This window comes from Phasianus colchicus, chromosome Z, assembly GCF_987193195.1.
Source record: "Phasianus colchicus chromosome Z, bPhaCol1.hap1.1, whole genome shotgun sequence".
NCBI classification, from domain to species: domain Eukaryota; kingdom Metazoa; phylum Chordata; class Aves; order Galliformes; family Phasianidae; genus Phasianus; species Phasianus colchicus.
In genome coordinates, this window is record NC_143476.1 from 56,358,370 (window position 1) to 56,375,293 (window position 16,924).

The 16,924-nt window shown below is 36.4% G+C and overlaps 1 protein-coding gene across 5 annotated transcripts in view; it reads left to right on the plus strand.

The window, feature by feature from the left end:
- The window catches only part of CEMIP2 (cell migration inducing hyaluronidase 2), a 53,876-nt gene extending 37,243 nt beyond the window's left edge, over positions 1-16,633 (plus strand). For 4 of the 5 annotated variants that reach the window (XM_090130784.1, XM_090130785.1, XM_090130783.1 and 1 more), the window contains 15 exons: positions 116-185; positions 2,771-2,899; positions 3,899-3,987; positions 5,418-5,549; positions 6,057-6,092; positions 6,783-6,938; positions 7,048-7,225; positions 7,738-7,953; positions 8,666-8,874; positions 9,382-9,567; positions 10,727-10,946; positions 11,470-11,568; positions 12,797-12,945; positions 13,676-13,782; positions 14,408-16,633. In XM_090130784.1, coding sequence (XP_089986910.1) covers positions 116-185; positions 2,771-2,899; positions 3,899-3,987; positions 5,418-5,549; positions 6,057-6,092; positions 6,783-6,938; positions 7,048-7,225; positions 7,738-7,953; positions 8,666-8,874; positions 9,382-9,567; positions 10,727-10,946; positions 11,470-11,568; positions 12,797-12,945; positions 13,676-13,782; positions 14,408-14,604 — 2,173 coding nt within the window. In that variant the 3' untranslated portion in view covers positions 14,605-16,633. Of the gene's footprint in view, positions 1-115; positions 186-2,013; positions 2,089-2,770; positions 2,900-3,898; positions 3,988-5,417; positions 5,550-6,056; positions 6,093-6,782; positions 6,939-7,047; positions 7,226-7,737; positions 7,954-8,665; positions 8,875-9,381; positions 9,568-10,726; positions 10,947-11,469; positions 11,569-12,796; positions 12,946-13,675; positions 13,783-14,407 lie in introns of all 5 variants that reach the window. The other variant, XM_090130786.1, reaches the window with a different exon arrangement.
- The last annotated feature ends 291 nt before the right edge of the window (positions 16,634-16,924 follow it).

The following is a 16,924-nucleotide window of genomic DNA, read 5'->3' on the forward strand; positions in this document are numbered from 1 at the left end:
AAGTAGTTACTTTACACATCAGTTTAGCTTTTCTGATGGTTGCTGCAAGCGTGAGTTATTTCTGTAGGGGCTAGAGCTTTTTCCAGCTTATCTTCTTTTCTGAATAATATTTCAGGGCAGTTTCAACATTCTGGATTTCTCATCCCAACAATCATCTCATAAGTAATGCAGCAGCAGGTTCACAGGTAAGGCGCATGGATGTAATTCAACGCAAACTACTTGTGCCAATCATTCACAAAAGACATAATGCAAAAATATTTAAGGTTGGCAGCATACTGGCATTACAAGTGCCAGTTAATTACAAGGCTTTGTCAATGTGGATTAGACTTCTTCCTTTTTTAATTAGTGGTCAGTGGTCTCAATATGTATGAGTTAAAATAAATACCTTTATTTCCAAGATTTAGTGTATTTCCTGTTAATAATGTTTCTGTACCTTCTGTAGGCCCTGTCACGTGTTTACTGTTTCACTGCTCCAAAGGACTTTGTTTTTATAGCTTCAGTCATTGCAATGAAAAAATAGTTCACTGAATAAGAAAGTGCAGAAAACCTTTCATCATGTCTGTCTTCTGTCACTAGTTTCTCCGGAGTGATTGCTGATAATGATTTTACCAACTGTGAACATTTGATTTTTTGCAGCCCTTATTCAGTTCAGCTGCTTGCAGAGTAGTGTTGAACTATTCTGTGTAGATTGTGGAGGATTGGCAGGGGTCTGTTCTGCTTATAAAGCAGATGAGAGGCTGAGACTCAGGTGGTTTCAGGTGGATTGTTCTAAATGGGTCATTGGCTATAGGGAAAGGAAAGACTTTTTGATGCTGGTAGTACAACGTGGGTGTGCTAGCATATTCTTAGGCAGAAAGTACATAATGCATTGTTAACAATACAGCAAGACTGAAAATATTTAAATGTGTTGTAATGTCTGTAACACAGAAAGTCATAAAACTTTTTCTGCTGCTTCTTGTGAGTTTTTAATTTTTTCTTTTTTGTGGGGGCAAAACCGTTGTCTTCTTGACTGCCTATGGCTAAGAAGGGCCTGACTACCTTACTGAATAAAAACAGTTCTCTTCACAGCACAGTATCTTCCCATTTTGTCTATCTACATAACACTGCTTTACCTGGCTTTAGTGTTGCTGGCTAGGTTACAGAAAATGGGTTGCTTGATCAGGTCCTTATTTCATTATCATCTTCTGCCTCTGTAGAGAATCTCCGCTTCTGTATAGTAGTGTGCATTGTCAGAGAGTGTTGGTATAGGTTATGAAGTTCTGCCATTTGATATATACGTCTGTTGCATTGGCATGTAAGGTCTGTAGCTTCAGTTTCAGAAACAAAATGCTTCAACTGTCTTGATATAAACAGTGTACTGTAGAGCTTTTGTGGGTATAAAGTGTAACAATTCACAAGCAAATAATTCCATTGCTGTCTCCAACTTCTTTATTACAATGGAGCCTATTGTAAGGGTGTTTCAGCAGTACTTAGTTCTTTTGTTTCAGCTATATGAGAGGGGAAAAAAGCTCTTTTTTTCTGAGTGTTTACAAGTGCTTTAAGAGCTTTGAAGTTCATTAAACTCTTTTTGAAGCATTAAGATGTGTTTTGGATAAAAATTGCCTGATTTTGCCAAGCACAGAACTGTATTTAATTATATGTGAAGTAAGATTTTGGTATTTTATGTGGAACATGTACACTTTCTTTGGAATTGTTAATCACAGAAATGTTGAAGTATGTCATCATTACGGGTGGGAATATGTTACTCAGAAGCAGAATTTCCAGGGCTGTTTGGAAAATGAGTATATTCTTGGAGTGATTTTTAAGCTAGAATGAATTGACCTTATCCATATTTCTTGAACAGGAAGGTGAAGACTATTTTTCATTATATGGAACATACAGTATTCAGTTGTTTTTTTTTTTCTTTGCTACTTTTATAACACTTCAATACTCCTTAAGCAGTTGATTTTTGTTTGTTCGTTTTTAAATTTTCTAAGAGCACAGAGCAAGCAGGCAATGTTTTTTTATCTTTAGATATCTGCTTTATGGGTGCTGTTGCTGCACTGCCCCTTTTCAACCCAGATGGGGTTAGAAAAGGAACTTCTATGGGTCTGCTTTGGCAGATAACTCCAGCTTCTTTAAGAGCAGGGATGTTGAAGTGGAGGAAATGAACAGATGCTGAATTTATTACTGCATGTTATTGGCACAGAGCTCTGAACTGGCTGGGCTTCTTGATGTCTGTGCTCACTTTCCTGAAAGTGCTTGTGTTGGTTTTTTTTTTTTTTTTTTGGCTGTCATTACATTCTGATGTGAATATAGATGAACAAATCTTAAAGTGTAGCAGTAAGGAGGAGAGGAAGACTTTTGAGTGTTTTTCTGTAAATAGCCTGATTTACTTACAAACAAAACAAAATTGATTGTTTGTGTAGAAATGAAACCCAGAAATCACAGAGGAAAAAGAGCCTTTTTTTTTTTTTTGTCTTGAAATATTAGAGGACCTGAAATGTATGGTGTTAAATGATTTGACTGAGAAGAGAGCAATTTTTAATGCATCTTAATCACTGCAGTACAGCTGTATTTGTGGTCTTCTTCACTGCAGAATACTTTGGAGACTATTTTGATAAATAATTCCACAGCATACGGTTGGTGTGGACTGTGCTGTTATTTTCTTCCTTATTTAAAATATTCAGTTCCTTAACATATACTTATTTTGTGATTAGACGTGAATATGTCAGAACTGAAAGTAGTATCAGACTCTCTTCTGAGTTACGTTCCCTCTCCTCATTTGCAGGATGCTGGAATATGGTATTTGTTCCACAAGATTGCTACAGGAGATTCTCATAGTTTAGGCATTGAAACAAAGTCGGAGCTCACACCCCTAGGAATCTTCTATAACAACAGGGTTCATTCTAATTTTAAGGTAATGTACTACCTTTAAAAATTTTGAAGGTCTTCATTTGTAACTCTTTTACGCTAGGATTTGTCTGCTTAAATTTTAAGGTGCTTGAATAATGGTTTGTTTGAACTGCACAACTCTGTCTAGGTATTACAGAACAGTATGTAATCTGTATGCCTGTAGCTTTTTACTGATTTTACTTGACAACTGGGTATCTGGGAAACCAAGAAATGATGCACTGCATTGTAGTAGTTATAAGGCTGAGGCTGTTGGGGCATTTGTTCAGACTGGAATTAAAACACAGTTAATACAAATGTGCATTGTGAAGGAAAAAAAAAGTTATGTAGCTCATTATCTTTGAGCAAGGATAGCTGTTCATATGCTGAAAACCCAGGCCTGAGAATCCACTCATGTAGCAGCATTCAATTCTGAAGATAATTTGGATCACAGGTAACTGCACTTGTATATGTAATTCAGGTTCAACAGCACAAACGCTTTTTTTCTTTTTTACTTTGTCAAGTATTCATGCTGGATTATTGAGATTCGAATTGATGATTGTCTGGGCAGAAGTCAGCTTTAGTAGTGAGATCAGTTGTGTTTTAAATTAAAATACAAAGCATTGTTGCACAGCACGATCTGTTTTTTCTCCATTAGCAGCATTTGTGAGAATATTTTGCATTCACCACAAGGTTGGCTTCCAAATTTTCCAGAAGAGCATCTGGAAATAAGTGTAAAACCTCAAATAGTTAGATGTGAAAAAAGTTTAAAATGAACTTTAATGGTTTTCCATTACTTTTTTTATTTTTAACTCCAGGCGGTGATTTTCCTGGGCTTTTCAGTTCTTTTTCCAAATCTGCATGGAGAGATGCAGTTTCTCTATTAGGCCAACCTGAAAGATTTAAGAGCCTTTAATAGAGTGTATTGCATGAAATGTAATCTTAAAAATATAGTATTTGTTGTCTTTCCAGTCTTGGGCAGTATGAAATTTATTGTTTCCCACCATCCCTTTTTTTTTCTTTAAAGGCTGGTTTGTTCATTGATAAGGGTGTTAAAACAACTAATGCTAGTGCTGATGATCCCAGAGAATATCTTTGCTTGGACAACAATGCAAGGTAAAAAATATTATCTTCCGTCTCAATTAAAAATGGTAATGTTCTGAGATTGTTTGTACCTTCCATGAGGGAAAAAAAGTTTAAAACACTGCAAATAATAAATGAGCAATAAGTTCCCTTTCTTTTTCCTCTTTTCCTTTTTCCTTTCCTGCATCTCTTTGGGAGCAAGAAAGCATGGTTTGCCTGAAGGAATTGGCTTTTTTTTTTCTGGGTAGTTTCCAGCCTGCTGGAAAACATAATTTTAATCATGCTCTGCTATTAAGCTTATAGCATTTTCTGGAATTGCTACTGAAGTCAAGCCCTATGTTAATTTATGGCTCTGTTTTAATAATTGTTAGGAAAAAGCCTACCAGCAGTAAGTTATAGATTCACTTGTCTTTCCTACTTCTGAATGCTTCCTAGTGTGCCTTCTAGACTTGGAAGTCACACTTCAGTGACTTCAGTGAAGATTATTTGCTGGGATAGTACGGCCAGCCACATTATCTTCAGCTTATAAAGTGAGAGAAAATAGTGGAGAATCTGGGAAAGCTTCAGGTTATCCTGTGTAAAGTGACAAGAAAAATCAACATTTTGTTTGGGCAACCAAGAACTAAGACTGAAGATACAGTTATAAGATTATTTTCAGCCTTCTTTAAGATGGGTATAGTTAAGTGATAGCTGCAGGTACAGAGAGGAAAGTTTCAGCATTTGGTAATATTTGATGCTTCTTGCATTAGAAACTAACAAGTTATTAGTTATGACTGTGACTTTTTAACAAAAATTGTGACGTTTTGACAGAAATCCCACAGGTCTTACTCATCGCCATCAGGTAGTAAAAAAGAACTTACAAGAGGTAGAATGCCATGTGAGAACATATAGCATGTTGGCAGGGTATGAAGATCAGATGTAAAAATTTGAGTGTATGAGACGGGGTTCATCTTTGATAGCAGCCAGACAAATGGTGACATGCTCTGCCCTCTGAATAGCAAACATTTATACAAACCTCTAGCCTTTTTTGTCTAGTGCAATGGCACATGTATGTATCCCTCAAAGTAACTAATTCCCTGCATTAAACTGTGACATTAATGCTGGAATAGAAGTAGGGAGAAGATGCTTCGGAGAGGGAAGTGAGAAAAAGCAAGAGAAGAAAGGAGATGCAGATTAATTAACTTGTCGAGATTCAGAAAAGTTCTTTGGGAGCTACTGGGAGAGAGAAATTTTAGGTTCCCTCTTTGTGGCACACAAAAGATACTTTTCTGGAAGTAGGTATCTACAGATGCATATGGTTCAGCTTCTCTCAGTCCCAACATGAAGCAGAGTTGATTTTTACCTATCAGGTGAGAGTGCGTATTTGTCTTCCAGATTCTCTCAGCACATCATATTTGAGCCATATAAAATAAACTGTATTATTATATCAAACATACAGGTTTTTTTTATTTTATCTGTTACAGGTTTCGTCCTCATCAAGATGCAGACCCTGAAAAACCCCGAGTTGCTGCCCTGATTGATGGATTAATCTCTTTCAAAAACAATGATCATGGTGCTTGGGTCAGGGGAGGAGATATCCTCATTCAGAACTCTGGGTAGGTATCCAGAAATGAACAACTGCATGTTGTTAAGAAGCTGCTCCTAAAGCTATTTTTATGAAAACATATAGCAACAAGGTTATAGAAAAAGACTGATGCTTAAACCTGGGAACTGCTGTGTTTCCAATACTTTTACACCAACCCATTGCTTTAAGTTTATATATGGCTAGATAAGAAACTACCTTAAATGAAGGAAAGAAGAAACTACAAAATAAATTTAAAAAAAAGTATAAAAGTTAATTGGGACTACTTGTTTATATTGAGATGTCTACATTTTCTTTTAAGCTTCCAAGTTCCTGCTTAAAAGATATGAAAAGCTGTATTTTGTTTCTATTGCTTTCTTCTTTTAAAAACGTAATTTTTATAAGAATTACTTATAAGTTTCTCGATTCTATTAATGCAAAGGTTTTCTTCAGTGCATATCATGATGTAGTCTTAGAATATTTTATTATAGGATAATCCAGAAGATGTGACTGAAGCTTGATTTTATGAACTTTCTTTTAGGTTTGCAGACAATGGAATTGGTTTGACATTTGCCAGGTGAGTATTTAATTACTGCTGTGTTTTAACTTAAAAGTTTAGAAAAACATCATACATAAGTCCGTCAGTAAAAATTAATAGCTATACTTTCTTAAGGCTTTCTTTTCATTTTTAGGTCCATTTCCAGTGTGTAAAACATTATTAAGGCTGCAAATTGACACGTCTGCTAAAGTTTGCTCTTTGTTCAACCAATGCTTTCTTTACACAACAATTTGCTACCTCTTCGCCAGAAGGGTTATATTTACACAAGCTGCCTTGGGCAGCTTTGACTTTCTTCCTGAGCTGTTCAATGCAAGTAAAGGGAAATGAATGAATGTTTGGAGTGGGCAGAGCCTCGTTTCAATGAAAGGAAGTCTAATAACTTGGGTAGAAAGCCAAAACTGCTACTATCTTGCTACACAACTTAGGTTGTGACAAATTGGTTGTAGAATTATGGAAGTGGGCTATAAGTAAGAGTGCTGATTATCATAGGGGAATAGAAAATGTAATGTACAGTTCTGCACAAGGATTTTTGTCTTTTCAAAAAGACTGTTAGTGATTAAATTTATTGCTCTTTATGTTACAAATAAGAATATGAACTGCTTTGCTTTATGAAGACTGTTACAGAGTAGAAGTAGAACCATGCATTGGTGTTTTAATCCACTGGAGAGTCTTGGCTAAAAGCTTTTGTCTCTGACATTGCTTTGATAGTGATGGGAGCTTTCCAAATGATGAAGGTGCCAGCCAAGTGGTATCCGAATCTCTGTTCATAGGGGAGAGCAAGAATTACGGATTTCATGGTGGTCAAAATAAATATACAGGATCTGGAGGAATAGACAATAAGGTGCGCACTCTACCTAGAAATCGGTGAGTACGGCATGAGTGAAGGAACTAGTTTCTCAGAAATGTATATTCAGGCTTAGGCTTGTCGTGACTTTTGTTACAGGGTGTTGTAAATATTTGCTTTTATTGACAGGACATTTCCAATTAGAGGTTTTCAAATTTATGATGGGCCTATTCACCTTACTAAGTGCACGTTCAGGAACTTTGTGCCAACTCCAGACAGATTTACCAGTGCAATTGGTTTCTTGATGAAAAATCCTTGGCAGATGACACCGAGAAACAACATTTCTCTTGTGAAGTTTGGTCCAAATGTAAGTTCATTAGAAGTTTTATTTTACTGTTGTGGATAGATTAGTTTTCTTCTTGCTTTATTTTAAATTTATTTTAAATAATCTTCCAATGGCCCTTATGGAAAATGTTATTTTTTTGCATGCAACCCTACTCCACAGTTTGTCTTGGGTGGAGATCATTCGAGATATTCTTTGTCTCCCAAGCAAGAAAAATAATACGTAGAATAAGTTGCATTAATGATCTGTTTTTTGATTAATGGTAAAACTGAAAAGAGATTTTATAAGGTCTGGTGTATCTTTGATAATGAATTTTCAGTTGAAGTTACGACATATTAATACAAAATCAAGAGCTGGCCTCAGCCTACGACTGAAAAACAAAATGTCTGCTATGCAGGATTGCATTGCTCTTGCCACAAGTTCTTCTTTTTTAATCAACTCTTCTCAATTCCTGTATTTTTGCAGAATTGAGAGTATTAGTCTGTATGTCACCTGGAGTAAAAGAACTGTGTATGCATTTTGATTGTTGTTGACAGGTTTCTCTGAAAGCCTTCTTTGGAAAACCTGGTCCCTGGTTTGAAGAAGTAGATCTGGATGGTGACAAGAACTCAATATTCCATGATCTAGATGGTTCAGTGACTGATTACAAAGATACGTATGTGGGCAGAATGGATAACTACTTGATTCAACACCCCAAATGCATTAATAATACAGAATGGAATGGAGTGATCTGCAGTGGGACCTATGCACAGGCTAGTACTCTGACTTCTAATGGAGAAACATCTACAGTGTGAACAAAGTGTATGGAAGAAAAGAATTTTTAAAATACTTTTATATGTAAATTACAATTTTCAGCCGTTTTTGCGTGCAACATTCCATTCAGGATGCAAACTAGATTGCAATACTTTCCAGATAAAAAGCAAATGCATATGTTGGGAGTATATATGCCAGGAATTCCATGTTGAAGTCCTATCTGTTTTGTATCAGAGCCATTTTCTTCTGCTGGAGTTTTATGTTTTGTTCACAGACTGGGTTTTAAGGTTTACAAGTTGTTGTTTTTCTTACCTTTTTCTTGTTGGAGCACACTTTCTGAATATAAATATTATATAGGTCTGATTCCTGTTCTGTATGAGATTGGTCAAGTACTGTTTTAAAGCTGTGCTTTTCCCCCCTCTCCCTGATGTTTTTATTTTTTTAAATTTTTTTGTAAGACAGGGAAAATCTATAGTAGTTTTTTCAAATAGGGATCTTTTTTGAAAGAAAAAGGGGAAAGAGAGGGAATTGGACTAGATGATCTCCAGAGGTCCCTTCCAATACCTACTATTCTATGATTCTGTGAAATATTTGCAAACCTCAAATTGCAGCAGTTCTGCTGCAATAATGCACAGCCTGTCTTTCACTGTTTCATTTAATGTTGTACTGATTAAAGATCGCAAATCTTTCCTCTTCCTTCATCTCATATAGGTCTATGTTCAAACATGGAATGGACAGAATCTTTCCATGGCTATTGTACGAGATGAGTACCCATCCAATCCCATGGTTCTTAGAGGTATTAATCAGAAAGCTGTCTTTCAGCAGTACCAGCCAGTAGTGATGCTTCAGAAGGGCTACACAATACATTGGAATGGAAAAGCACCAAATGTCACATATCTTTACCTCATCAACTTCAATAAGTACGTTTTCTTTCTTTCATCTCATTGAGCCATAAGGTAACAATGAAGTAATGAGCTGCAGAATTAGTGTGCTGAGAGTTTATAACTATCAATGAGAATGGATTTTTGCTTTTTTTTTTTATTACAAATATTAAAGTATGAAAAGCAGGAGATGAACCAATAAACATGCACCTGAAGTCAATTTTCTATTTAGTGCAGTGTCTTTAACAAAAATCATTTGGAGAAGAAAATGTACCAGAAAGTGAAGTTTGGCAAAATTGAAACTGCATACTTTGGGGTACTTGATCTTACTGTTAGATAAACTAGTTAAATGTCTGAAGCATAAAATCAAATGCTTTCTAAGGATGTACTAAGTTACTGCAACAATTAGTGAAAGAAAGTGGGGAAGAAGAATTGCAGGGTTAGGAACTTTGTGTCCTGTTAATTACGCTTTTGGAGTGACCTGTGTGCTGCTCATTGTCATCTGAACTGTACCTATGGTGAATCATACACTTATTTTCTTTTCAGGAATGACTGGATTCGTGTTGGTCTTTGTTATCAACCAAATACTGATTTTACTATAGTTCTGGAAACCTTTCAGAGGAAGTCATCTGCTCTGTCGAGTAAGGTGGAACGCTACACACCCGTATCTTCAATGCTGGAGCTTGAAAAGAATCGATCAGACAAGAAGTTTTATTTTGACAACAGTACTGGGTAACGCCTTATAACTTGCCTCTGATGAAAGATTTTAATAACAGACAGCATGATAGCGATGAAAGGAATTGATTGAGCTAGAGGAAAGCTGTTTCAAAGGAGTCCAAAGCCTCTTTGATTGAAAGAATACTGTATGTGACTTTGAACCTCCAAAATACAGTGGTTGTCATGGGCATACATTCTCAAGAAGACCAGTTACACAGATATTTTGTATCCCACATCTAGGCATCTACAGCATTGCAGAGAAGTATCTTGCAGGAAGTAAAATCCCCTCTTCAAACAAAATTTGTACATTCTTGTTAAACTTCTGAGAACTTCTCTGTGACAAGACTGTTTTGGAAACTATATATTCCTGAAAATCCACTTTTAGCCTTGTGGATAGTATTTAAAAGTCCTAGTTTCCATTTCAAAAGTTTTCGTAACAGAGGCCATTGAGATCCTTCTGAGAGGCTTAAGGTGTGGTCAACATTTACTGAAATTAAGACCTACATATATCACTTGTGTGTGTTAGAATTTCGTTATTTAATGTGGAAATAAATGATTAATACAAGACTTTGTTTCCTTATCTGGAAAATGGGAAGATGACTGTGCTCTAAAGATTGTTTATGTTTCCTTTGTCTAAGAGCTACAATGGTAACAGCAGTTACCACTGATAACTATATAATAGAAAAATCATTGGCCCTTTTGCATTGGTTACACCCTAAATTGCATTTCCAGGCATTTGTTTAACATGCAGCAGTGTAACTACATTGTCCAGTGCTGGTAAATACAGCTGAATATCCAAACAGTTGTTGTTGGTATCTATAAAGATACGGTTATGGAAAACATTTATACTTTGCAGTTTGTTTTGTTGTCTCCTACCTTCCTGCCTCTATTTTAAGGAGTGGCTGTTCTTATCAAAACATATGCATTCATAGCAATATCTCACTTAATTGTTAGAGATTTCAGATATGTCAGTAGAGACTTTGTAATTCTAGCGAACTGTAAATATTTTGAAAAATTTTGAATAGTGGTACAGAAGTAAATACCATAGTTTTCTACTTCTCAAAATCATGAAATGTACCTGCTAAGGTTTAGCATAAATATCTATCTTCCTCGTAATCAATTTGTATTCTTCATCTCTCACCTCCCTTCTTTTTTTTTCTTTTTGTTTGCATAGATTACTGTTTTTATTTCTTCAAGCCAAATACAATAGGGATGGTCACAGTTATTGCTCATCTCAGGGATGTGAAAGGATCAAGATTGTGACCAAAGATTCAGCAAAAGGGGTCAGTAACTGCATGGCAAAAGCTTACCCAAAGTACTACCAAGGACCAGCTGTCATAAAGCAGATGCCAGTAAAAACTACTGTACCGTGCACAAAGTGTGGCACAACTCAGGTAAAAGAAAATAAGCAAAAACTCTTATCATCTATGTAGTTGGTGTTTCATACTACTTGTACTAAAGGCATAGTTTCAGTTTTTCAGCACAGAATACAACACCTACCAATTTGCAGTACTTATTTATTTCCTGTGCTCAGGAAGGTAGGGGGGCTCTTGTAGCATGAAGGAAAAACATTGCTCCATATTTGTGCTTTGCCTCCTGCTCTACATGCAACAGAAAACATGACATGAGTAGAGCTACTCTGTCAACAATGCAGGAAAGCTTTCCTGCAGAGATCTGTAGTTCAAGGCATACTACTGGCCAACCTCTTCTTTTTTGGATTTTTCATATTAGCATAAACTTGAAATTGCATTATGTGTTTTCTCTATACACGATGAGAAAAATACTGGAATAAGATGTATTATACTGTTCATATGTCATATTACTTTGGAGTACGAGCTACCTGTTGCAAAATATGACATGATAATGTGTCAATGACATACACATATGTATACTTAAAGTGTTCTGTTTGATATCCAGATGGTATTCACCAGCGATCCTCACAAAAACTACCTCCTTGTGCAGATTAATTTATCTGGTAAAAATGAGTTAAGCAGAGGTCAGCAAGCATTTATTTCCGTGAGTATTCTTTGTAGTTTTCTTCTACCTTTCTTGCTCTGTAGATCTTGGTATTGGAACAGTTGTGCTAAGCTCACTCTTCTTCATCAGCATATAAAGTGTTTGTTCATGGTTTAGAAAACAGTGGGTCAGAAGCCTGATCTTCTAATTTCAGAAAAAGAGGCTCCCAACTCCTCCTTTTGTATTCTAATTGCAAATCCTTTGCCGCTGGAGAGAAAATTGTACCAGCAAGGAAGGAAGAACTTAAAATCTTTGAATTTTTGATGAAACCTGTATGGTTATATTGAATTGTTCAAGACATTAAGTTTTGCTAACCTAAAAAATGTCAGTTACTAAAGAGCCCATAGTTTTCAGTATTTGTTCTGATGCAGTCATAGTCAGTGTGAAGAAAGTGATGGAATAGGTTGCTAAGATGTGGTGGATGCCCCGTGCCTTCAAGGTCAGGCTGAACAGTGCTCTGCAACCTAATCTAGCTGTAGGTGATAGAATCGTAGAATCATTAAGGTTGAAAATGACCTATAAGTTCATCTAGTACAACAATCAGATGTCCCTGTTCTTTGCAGGGGAGTTCAACTATATAATCTTTAAAGGTCTCTTCCAACTCAAATGATTCTCTGATTTTATGTGGTATTGTATAAAATGTTCACTTTGCTTCTGTTCAGATGCTGAAGTGGACCTGCATGTGATGCTGAGGATAGCGTTTGCACATAGGCTTACATCACAGAGTTTTAAGTGATTTGTGCTCTGCAAGGTCACTGTGTTAGCTTGGTTGAAAAAATGTAACTCTGAGTTCCTTAGGCAGAAAAGTAGTACTTGAATGCAAACTTCTACAGGAGTCTTGCTGTATTTAGAGCAGATGGAGCATAAGGTGACACTGGGACAAAATTGTGCATCTACAGTGAATGGTTAACTGTGCTATTGACAAGAAGTGCAGATGGTTCATTATCTGAATGTTAGCTTCCCTAAACAGGTAGTAAATCTCTCCAAATGTTGACTGGTCTCCACATTGAAACTGGTGATTGAATTCTCCCATGCAAGTTCAGAGATCTCATTGAAAGTTTCTCCTCAAAGGACAAAAAAAAAAAAAAAAAAGAAAGAGATGACAGTGAGAAGTGAGCATTTCTAAGCTGTACATCATTATACAGATGAAGGTTAACACTGAGCACAGTATAACAACAGTTGAAGTCATTGTAAATTTATGAATTTTTTTTTCTCTCTTCCCACGCAGGTCAATAACACAGTGTTTTCCTTCAAGGATAATGGTATACTCATTGTTGTAGTTGATGCCTGCACTGGCACAGTGTCAGGAAATAATTTATTTTCCGGAGCAGACATTAAGCGTGTAGGTGGCTATTTAAAGTCTGAAATACCACAAAGGTACGTGTAATGACCGTTTATGTTCTGCAAGCTGTATTTCTGCTCTCTAACAGGGTTTTAACTAATAATGTTTATGTAACAACAGTGAAAGTGAGCAAAATGTGTATTGAAGTTGAGGAAAAAGGAGAAATATAGCAGATTGCTTTGCTCGAGAAAGCAAAGCCACTCATTAAAATTCTCCAGTGTTGCATGCCTTTCACTTCAAAAAGAAACTGAACCTCATGTAGTTGCACCTCTTTGCTTAAAAGAGGAATAACTTTTGCTTCTGTAAGAGTATTTATAGACTCTTACAAACTGTGACAAACTGTGTGACAAGATGTCCTACTTGGGTTAGGAGTGACTTTTCTCCAGATCCGGAGTGAAAAATATTGTCATTTAAAAAAAAAAAAGAGAGAGAGAGAGAGGTAGAAAGTTAGTGTCTGGAAAATCCAGTTTCTGGTATTTTAATTTTGGATCAATAGTTTAATTATTATTTTTTAATATACAAAAGTAACTGGAAATTTTTATTTAAAAGGGTTTGAGTTAAACTTAGGAGGTGTATTTTTAATATTTTTCCAAGTGTATGTTCTTCTAGATACTACTTTCCAGAGAATGTTGTCTTATTTCCATGTACAGCTTTAACATAAAAACTCTTTAGAAAGTGGGCGTTGAAGACATCCATCTCTAAAAGCAGGATACCAGGAAAACTTCAGTTGTAACTGCTGCTGTCTCTGCGCTGTTTCTGTTGCAGGTCTGTAGTTCTACTGAGCACACGTGGCGAGGTAGAAATTCCTAATAACTTAGCAGAAGCCTTAAAGTCCTTGGGGACAGCCAAACCACCTTACCTTCAGAGCAATGGTTAGTGAAATTCTGCACATTTCTTTGATACCACTAAGGTTCCCCCCTAATTTGTGCATTTGTCTGCATCATGGATTTCTCTGGCTCTGCTTCATGTCACCCACAGGAAACACATATGAAACATATTGCAAGCAAGGAGGTGACTAGCAGTTCTCTGTAACTTGATTAAAGAGGAAGCCTGGGCTTTTTTTTTCCGAAGCCTCTATGTTTTGTCTCATGCACAAATCTGAGGGACATTCACTCTACTTCTAAACAATCCCCTGTGCCAGTCCAGTATTTCCTGTTGCAGTGATGTGATTTGGTATTTTGAGGGATGATCAGTTTTTATGGACTCCATGGGGCAGTTCTCATCCCCTCAGGGCTGTGGCATAAGTTCTGTGTGAGGGAACATTTTTTATAACTGTTATGATGGTTCTGTTTTCAAACTGAAGATTTTAGAGAATTTAATACTGAACAGTAACTGAAAATTTTTGAATTAATGTATCCCAATTTGGTATATGTGCCCCTAAGAATGGATCACTATACTGAGTAAAGGGCAGAAGGTGGATTTTGGAAGAGCGTTTCCCTCTTGCTGACCCATGTGTTATAATTAGGCTTCTGTAACACTGCACTATTTTTGTTGCAGGAAGCGTGGCCTTCCTGGGCTTCAGAGGAAACTTTAAGCCATCCTGGATTAAGCTGTTTACCAGTCCTGCTGGTCATGGGCTAATTCAGATAGAAAAGTATATCCCTTTGCAACTGGAAGAATATGGCTGTACCAGAGCAATCAAGAGTCGACGGAAAGACCTCGAGCTTCTGAAGAAGGCTACAAGATCTCATTAAAGACTAAGCTGTACATAAAAACTGGGGGAGGAAAATGTGAACTAACTTATTTTTTAATTTATGGCATTTTAAACTGTGTTGTTATCCAAGGAAATCATGTTATTGTCTGACAGACACTTGCCATCATTGACCGCTTGAATGCCAGTCTGTGCACCTTCTAGTTGTACAAAATATGAAAGAATTTATTAGTATTTGTATAAACAGGTTTCAGAGATTTTTCAGATGTTTGTATTTACTGTAAACAGTTTTTTTTTTCTGTTTAATACTCCTTTTGTATTTAAGAAAGTGTTCATAAAAGCCTTAAATTTTTGATAGCTGGTGTTGGAGTGCTATTTGGATTACTTGAAAGATTAACAGTTAGGTCTCTCTAAACAGCTTGAATTGGTCATCGTAACTTAGTTTACTTGCATTTTCCCTCTGCTGTATACATGTTTTCCTGAGAGTTTATTTAGCAGGAAGTTCAATTACGTTCTCAAATTACTTTCCCGGATGTTAAAAAACAAATTCCTATTATGCTTGCAGTTGTGCTCAAGGAGTTTTAACTGCAGTAAAATTTTTGATTTGCTGTACGAAAGGTGGAGAGGGGGGGATTTGGAGACCTAGCCTGGGCTGGGTGGGGATTGTGTACTGTGCAACAGAGTTTTTACGAGGCCATGTGTAGCAGTGTGACAGAGCAGAAAATGACTGCCATTCTTCAGGATCACTGTTTACTACTCACTCCAACAGGAGTCACTAGTAAGGGTTACTTCATCAATTAATTGTCTGTTAAGACTGGGCACAGCTGGACTTTTTCTTTTAAAACTCTTAAGTAGAAAGGCAGAACTGAGAAAATAGTCATTCTCAGGTTGTTATGAAGCTGAGCTTCTACTCCTGCTGTGATTAAAGCCATTGCAGCTCTAAATTTTGAGTGGAAGATGTGCTCACTTCATTCTGTCATGCTATCTATTTTGTCTTAACTTTTGATTCTTTTTATTATAACCATGTTGGTAATTTCTGTTACTAGCTGTCTTTGATTTCTATTGGGTTTTGTTGCAATAGTTTTACCTTTTCTACAGGTAGTGGAGAAATTGTTTAGAAGAACTGAGATACAGCTGCCCATTTTCAAGATTCTAGTCTTTGAAATTAGATTTCAGAGACTGTAAAGATGCATTTCATAATAGGGAACAATAGGTGCCACAGAGCTGAAAATGTAACTATAGTTCTAATAAAACTGACATCGTTCCTTGTTACTGTACGTGTTCTCATTTATTCTAGCTGTTATTATATATGTACCATCCAGAGATGCTATGTGCTTTGAATTTAAAATGGAGTGGCTGTTGAAAAAGAACTGTTCACTTGTCTTCTCCAAAGAAGTTGAAAAACAGGGGATTATTTCTTTTTTTTGTGCTTTAAAGGAGAGAAGGCACAGTAGCAGACCTACTATTCTATTCAATTAAAATATGCTACCTCAGTGCTACCATTAAACTGCCTGATCCTAATACCTTTTTTTCCTAAGTAAGAAAGGAGGGGAAAGGAGCACAACACGAGATGAAGTTAACATACAGATGACTGATTTTATTTTTATTGCAAAACCAAGCCAAATGGATGATTATGTATTTTGCAGTTGTTTTAATGCACAGTTGCTATAATGCTTAAAAGACAAAAGGTGTTTTGTGTGTGTGGTAAATTTGTAAAACTAGCTATAATGTTTGGTATTACTAATGCAGGACTATGTGATTTACTTGCTCTGAGTGCAGTAGGGTTAGTGTCTGGGGATTGCAATGATCTTAAGACTTCCGCTGTTCTGATCTGTGGGTCGTGCTTAGCAGAGAAATGCCTTTTGGATAGTGACCTTCAGGCTTCTGAAGTTGGCCATTGTTTGAGATTCTGCTGTTTTAAGCCATCTTTTGTAAAAACTGTTCTTGGAAACCTTAAGGCTACTCAAGTGTAAGGAGTACTGATAGACAATTGGACCTGAAGTTGAAGTGTCATCTTTTGTGTGAACTTAAGCATTTGATAAATAGCATAAATAAATTTTTACATCTGACAAAGCAATAAAAGCTTGAGCCTCTTCTGTTTTTGCATCAAGTAACTTTATATAATATATGTTGTCTGAGCACTGTAAACCATTTTATTTCAAACAGTTTACCTTTGTGGTTTATGGTGTGTGTTCCACCCTTCAAAGACCAAGCAGGAATACTAGGAATAGAGCTGCAAATGGTTACAGAACCAATGGGCCTTTTCCCAAACTCTGGGCTTAAAGTCTCAGCTGCTGCATAAAGAGCCATTTCAATGCGGTGGGGGCCACTGCAGTGTTATTATCCACAGTGTAGCCTGCAGA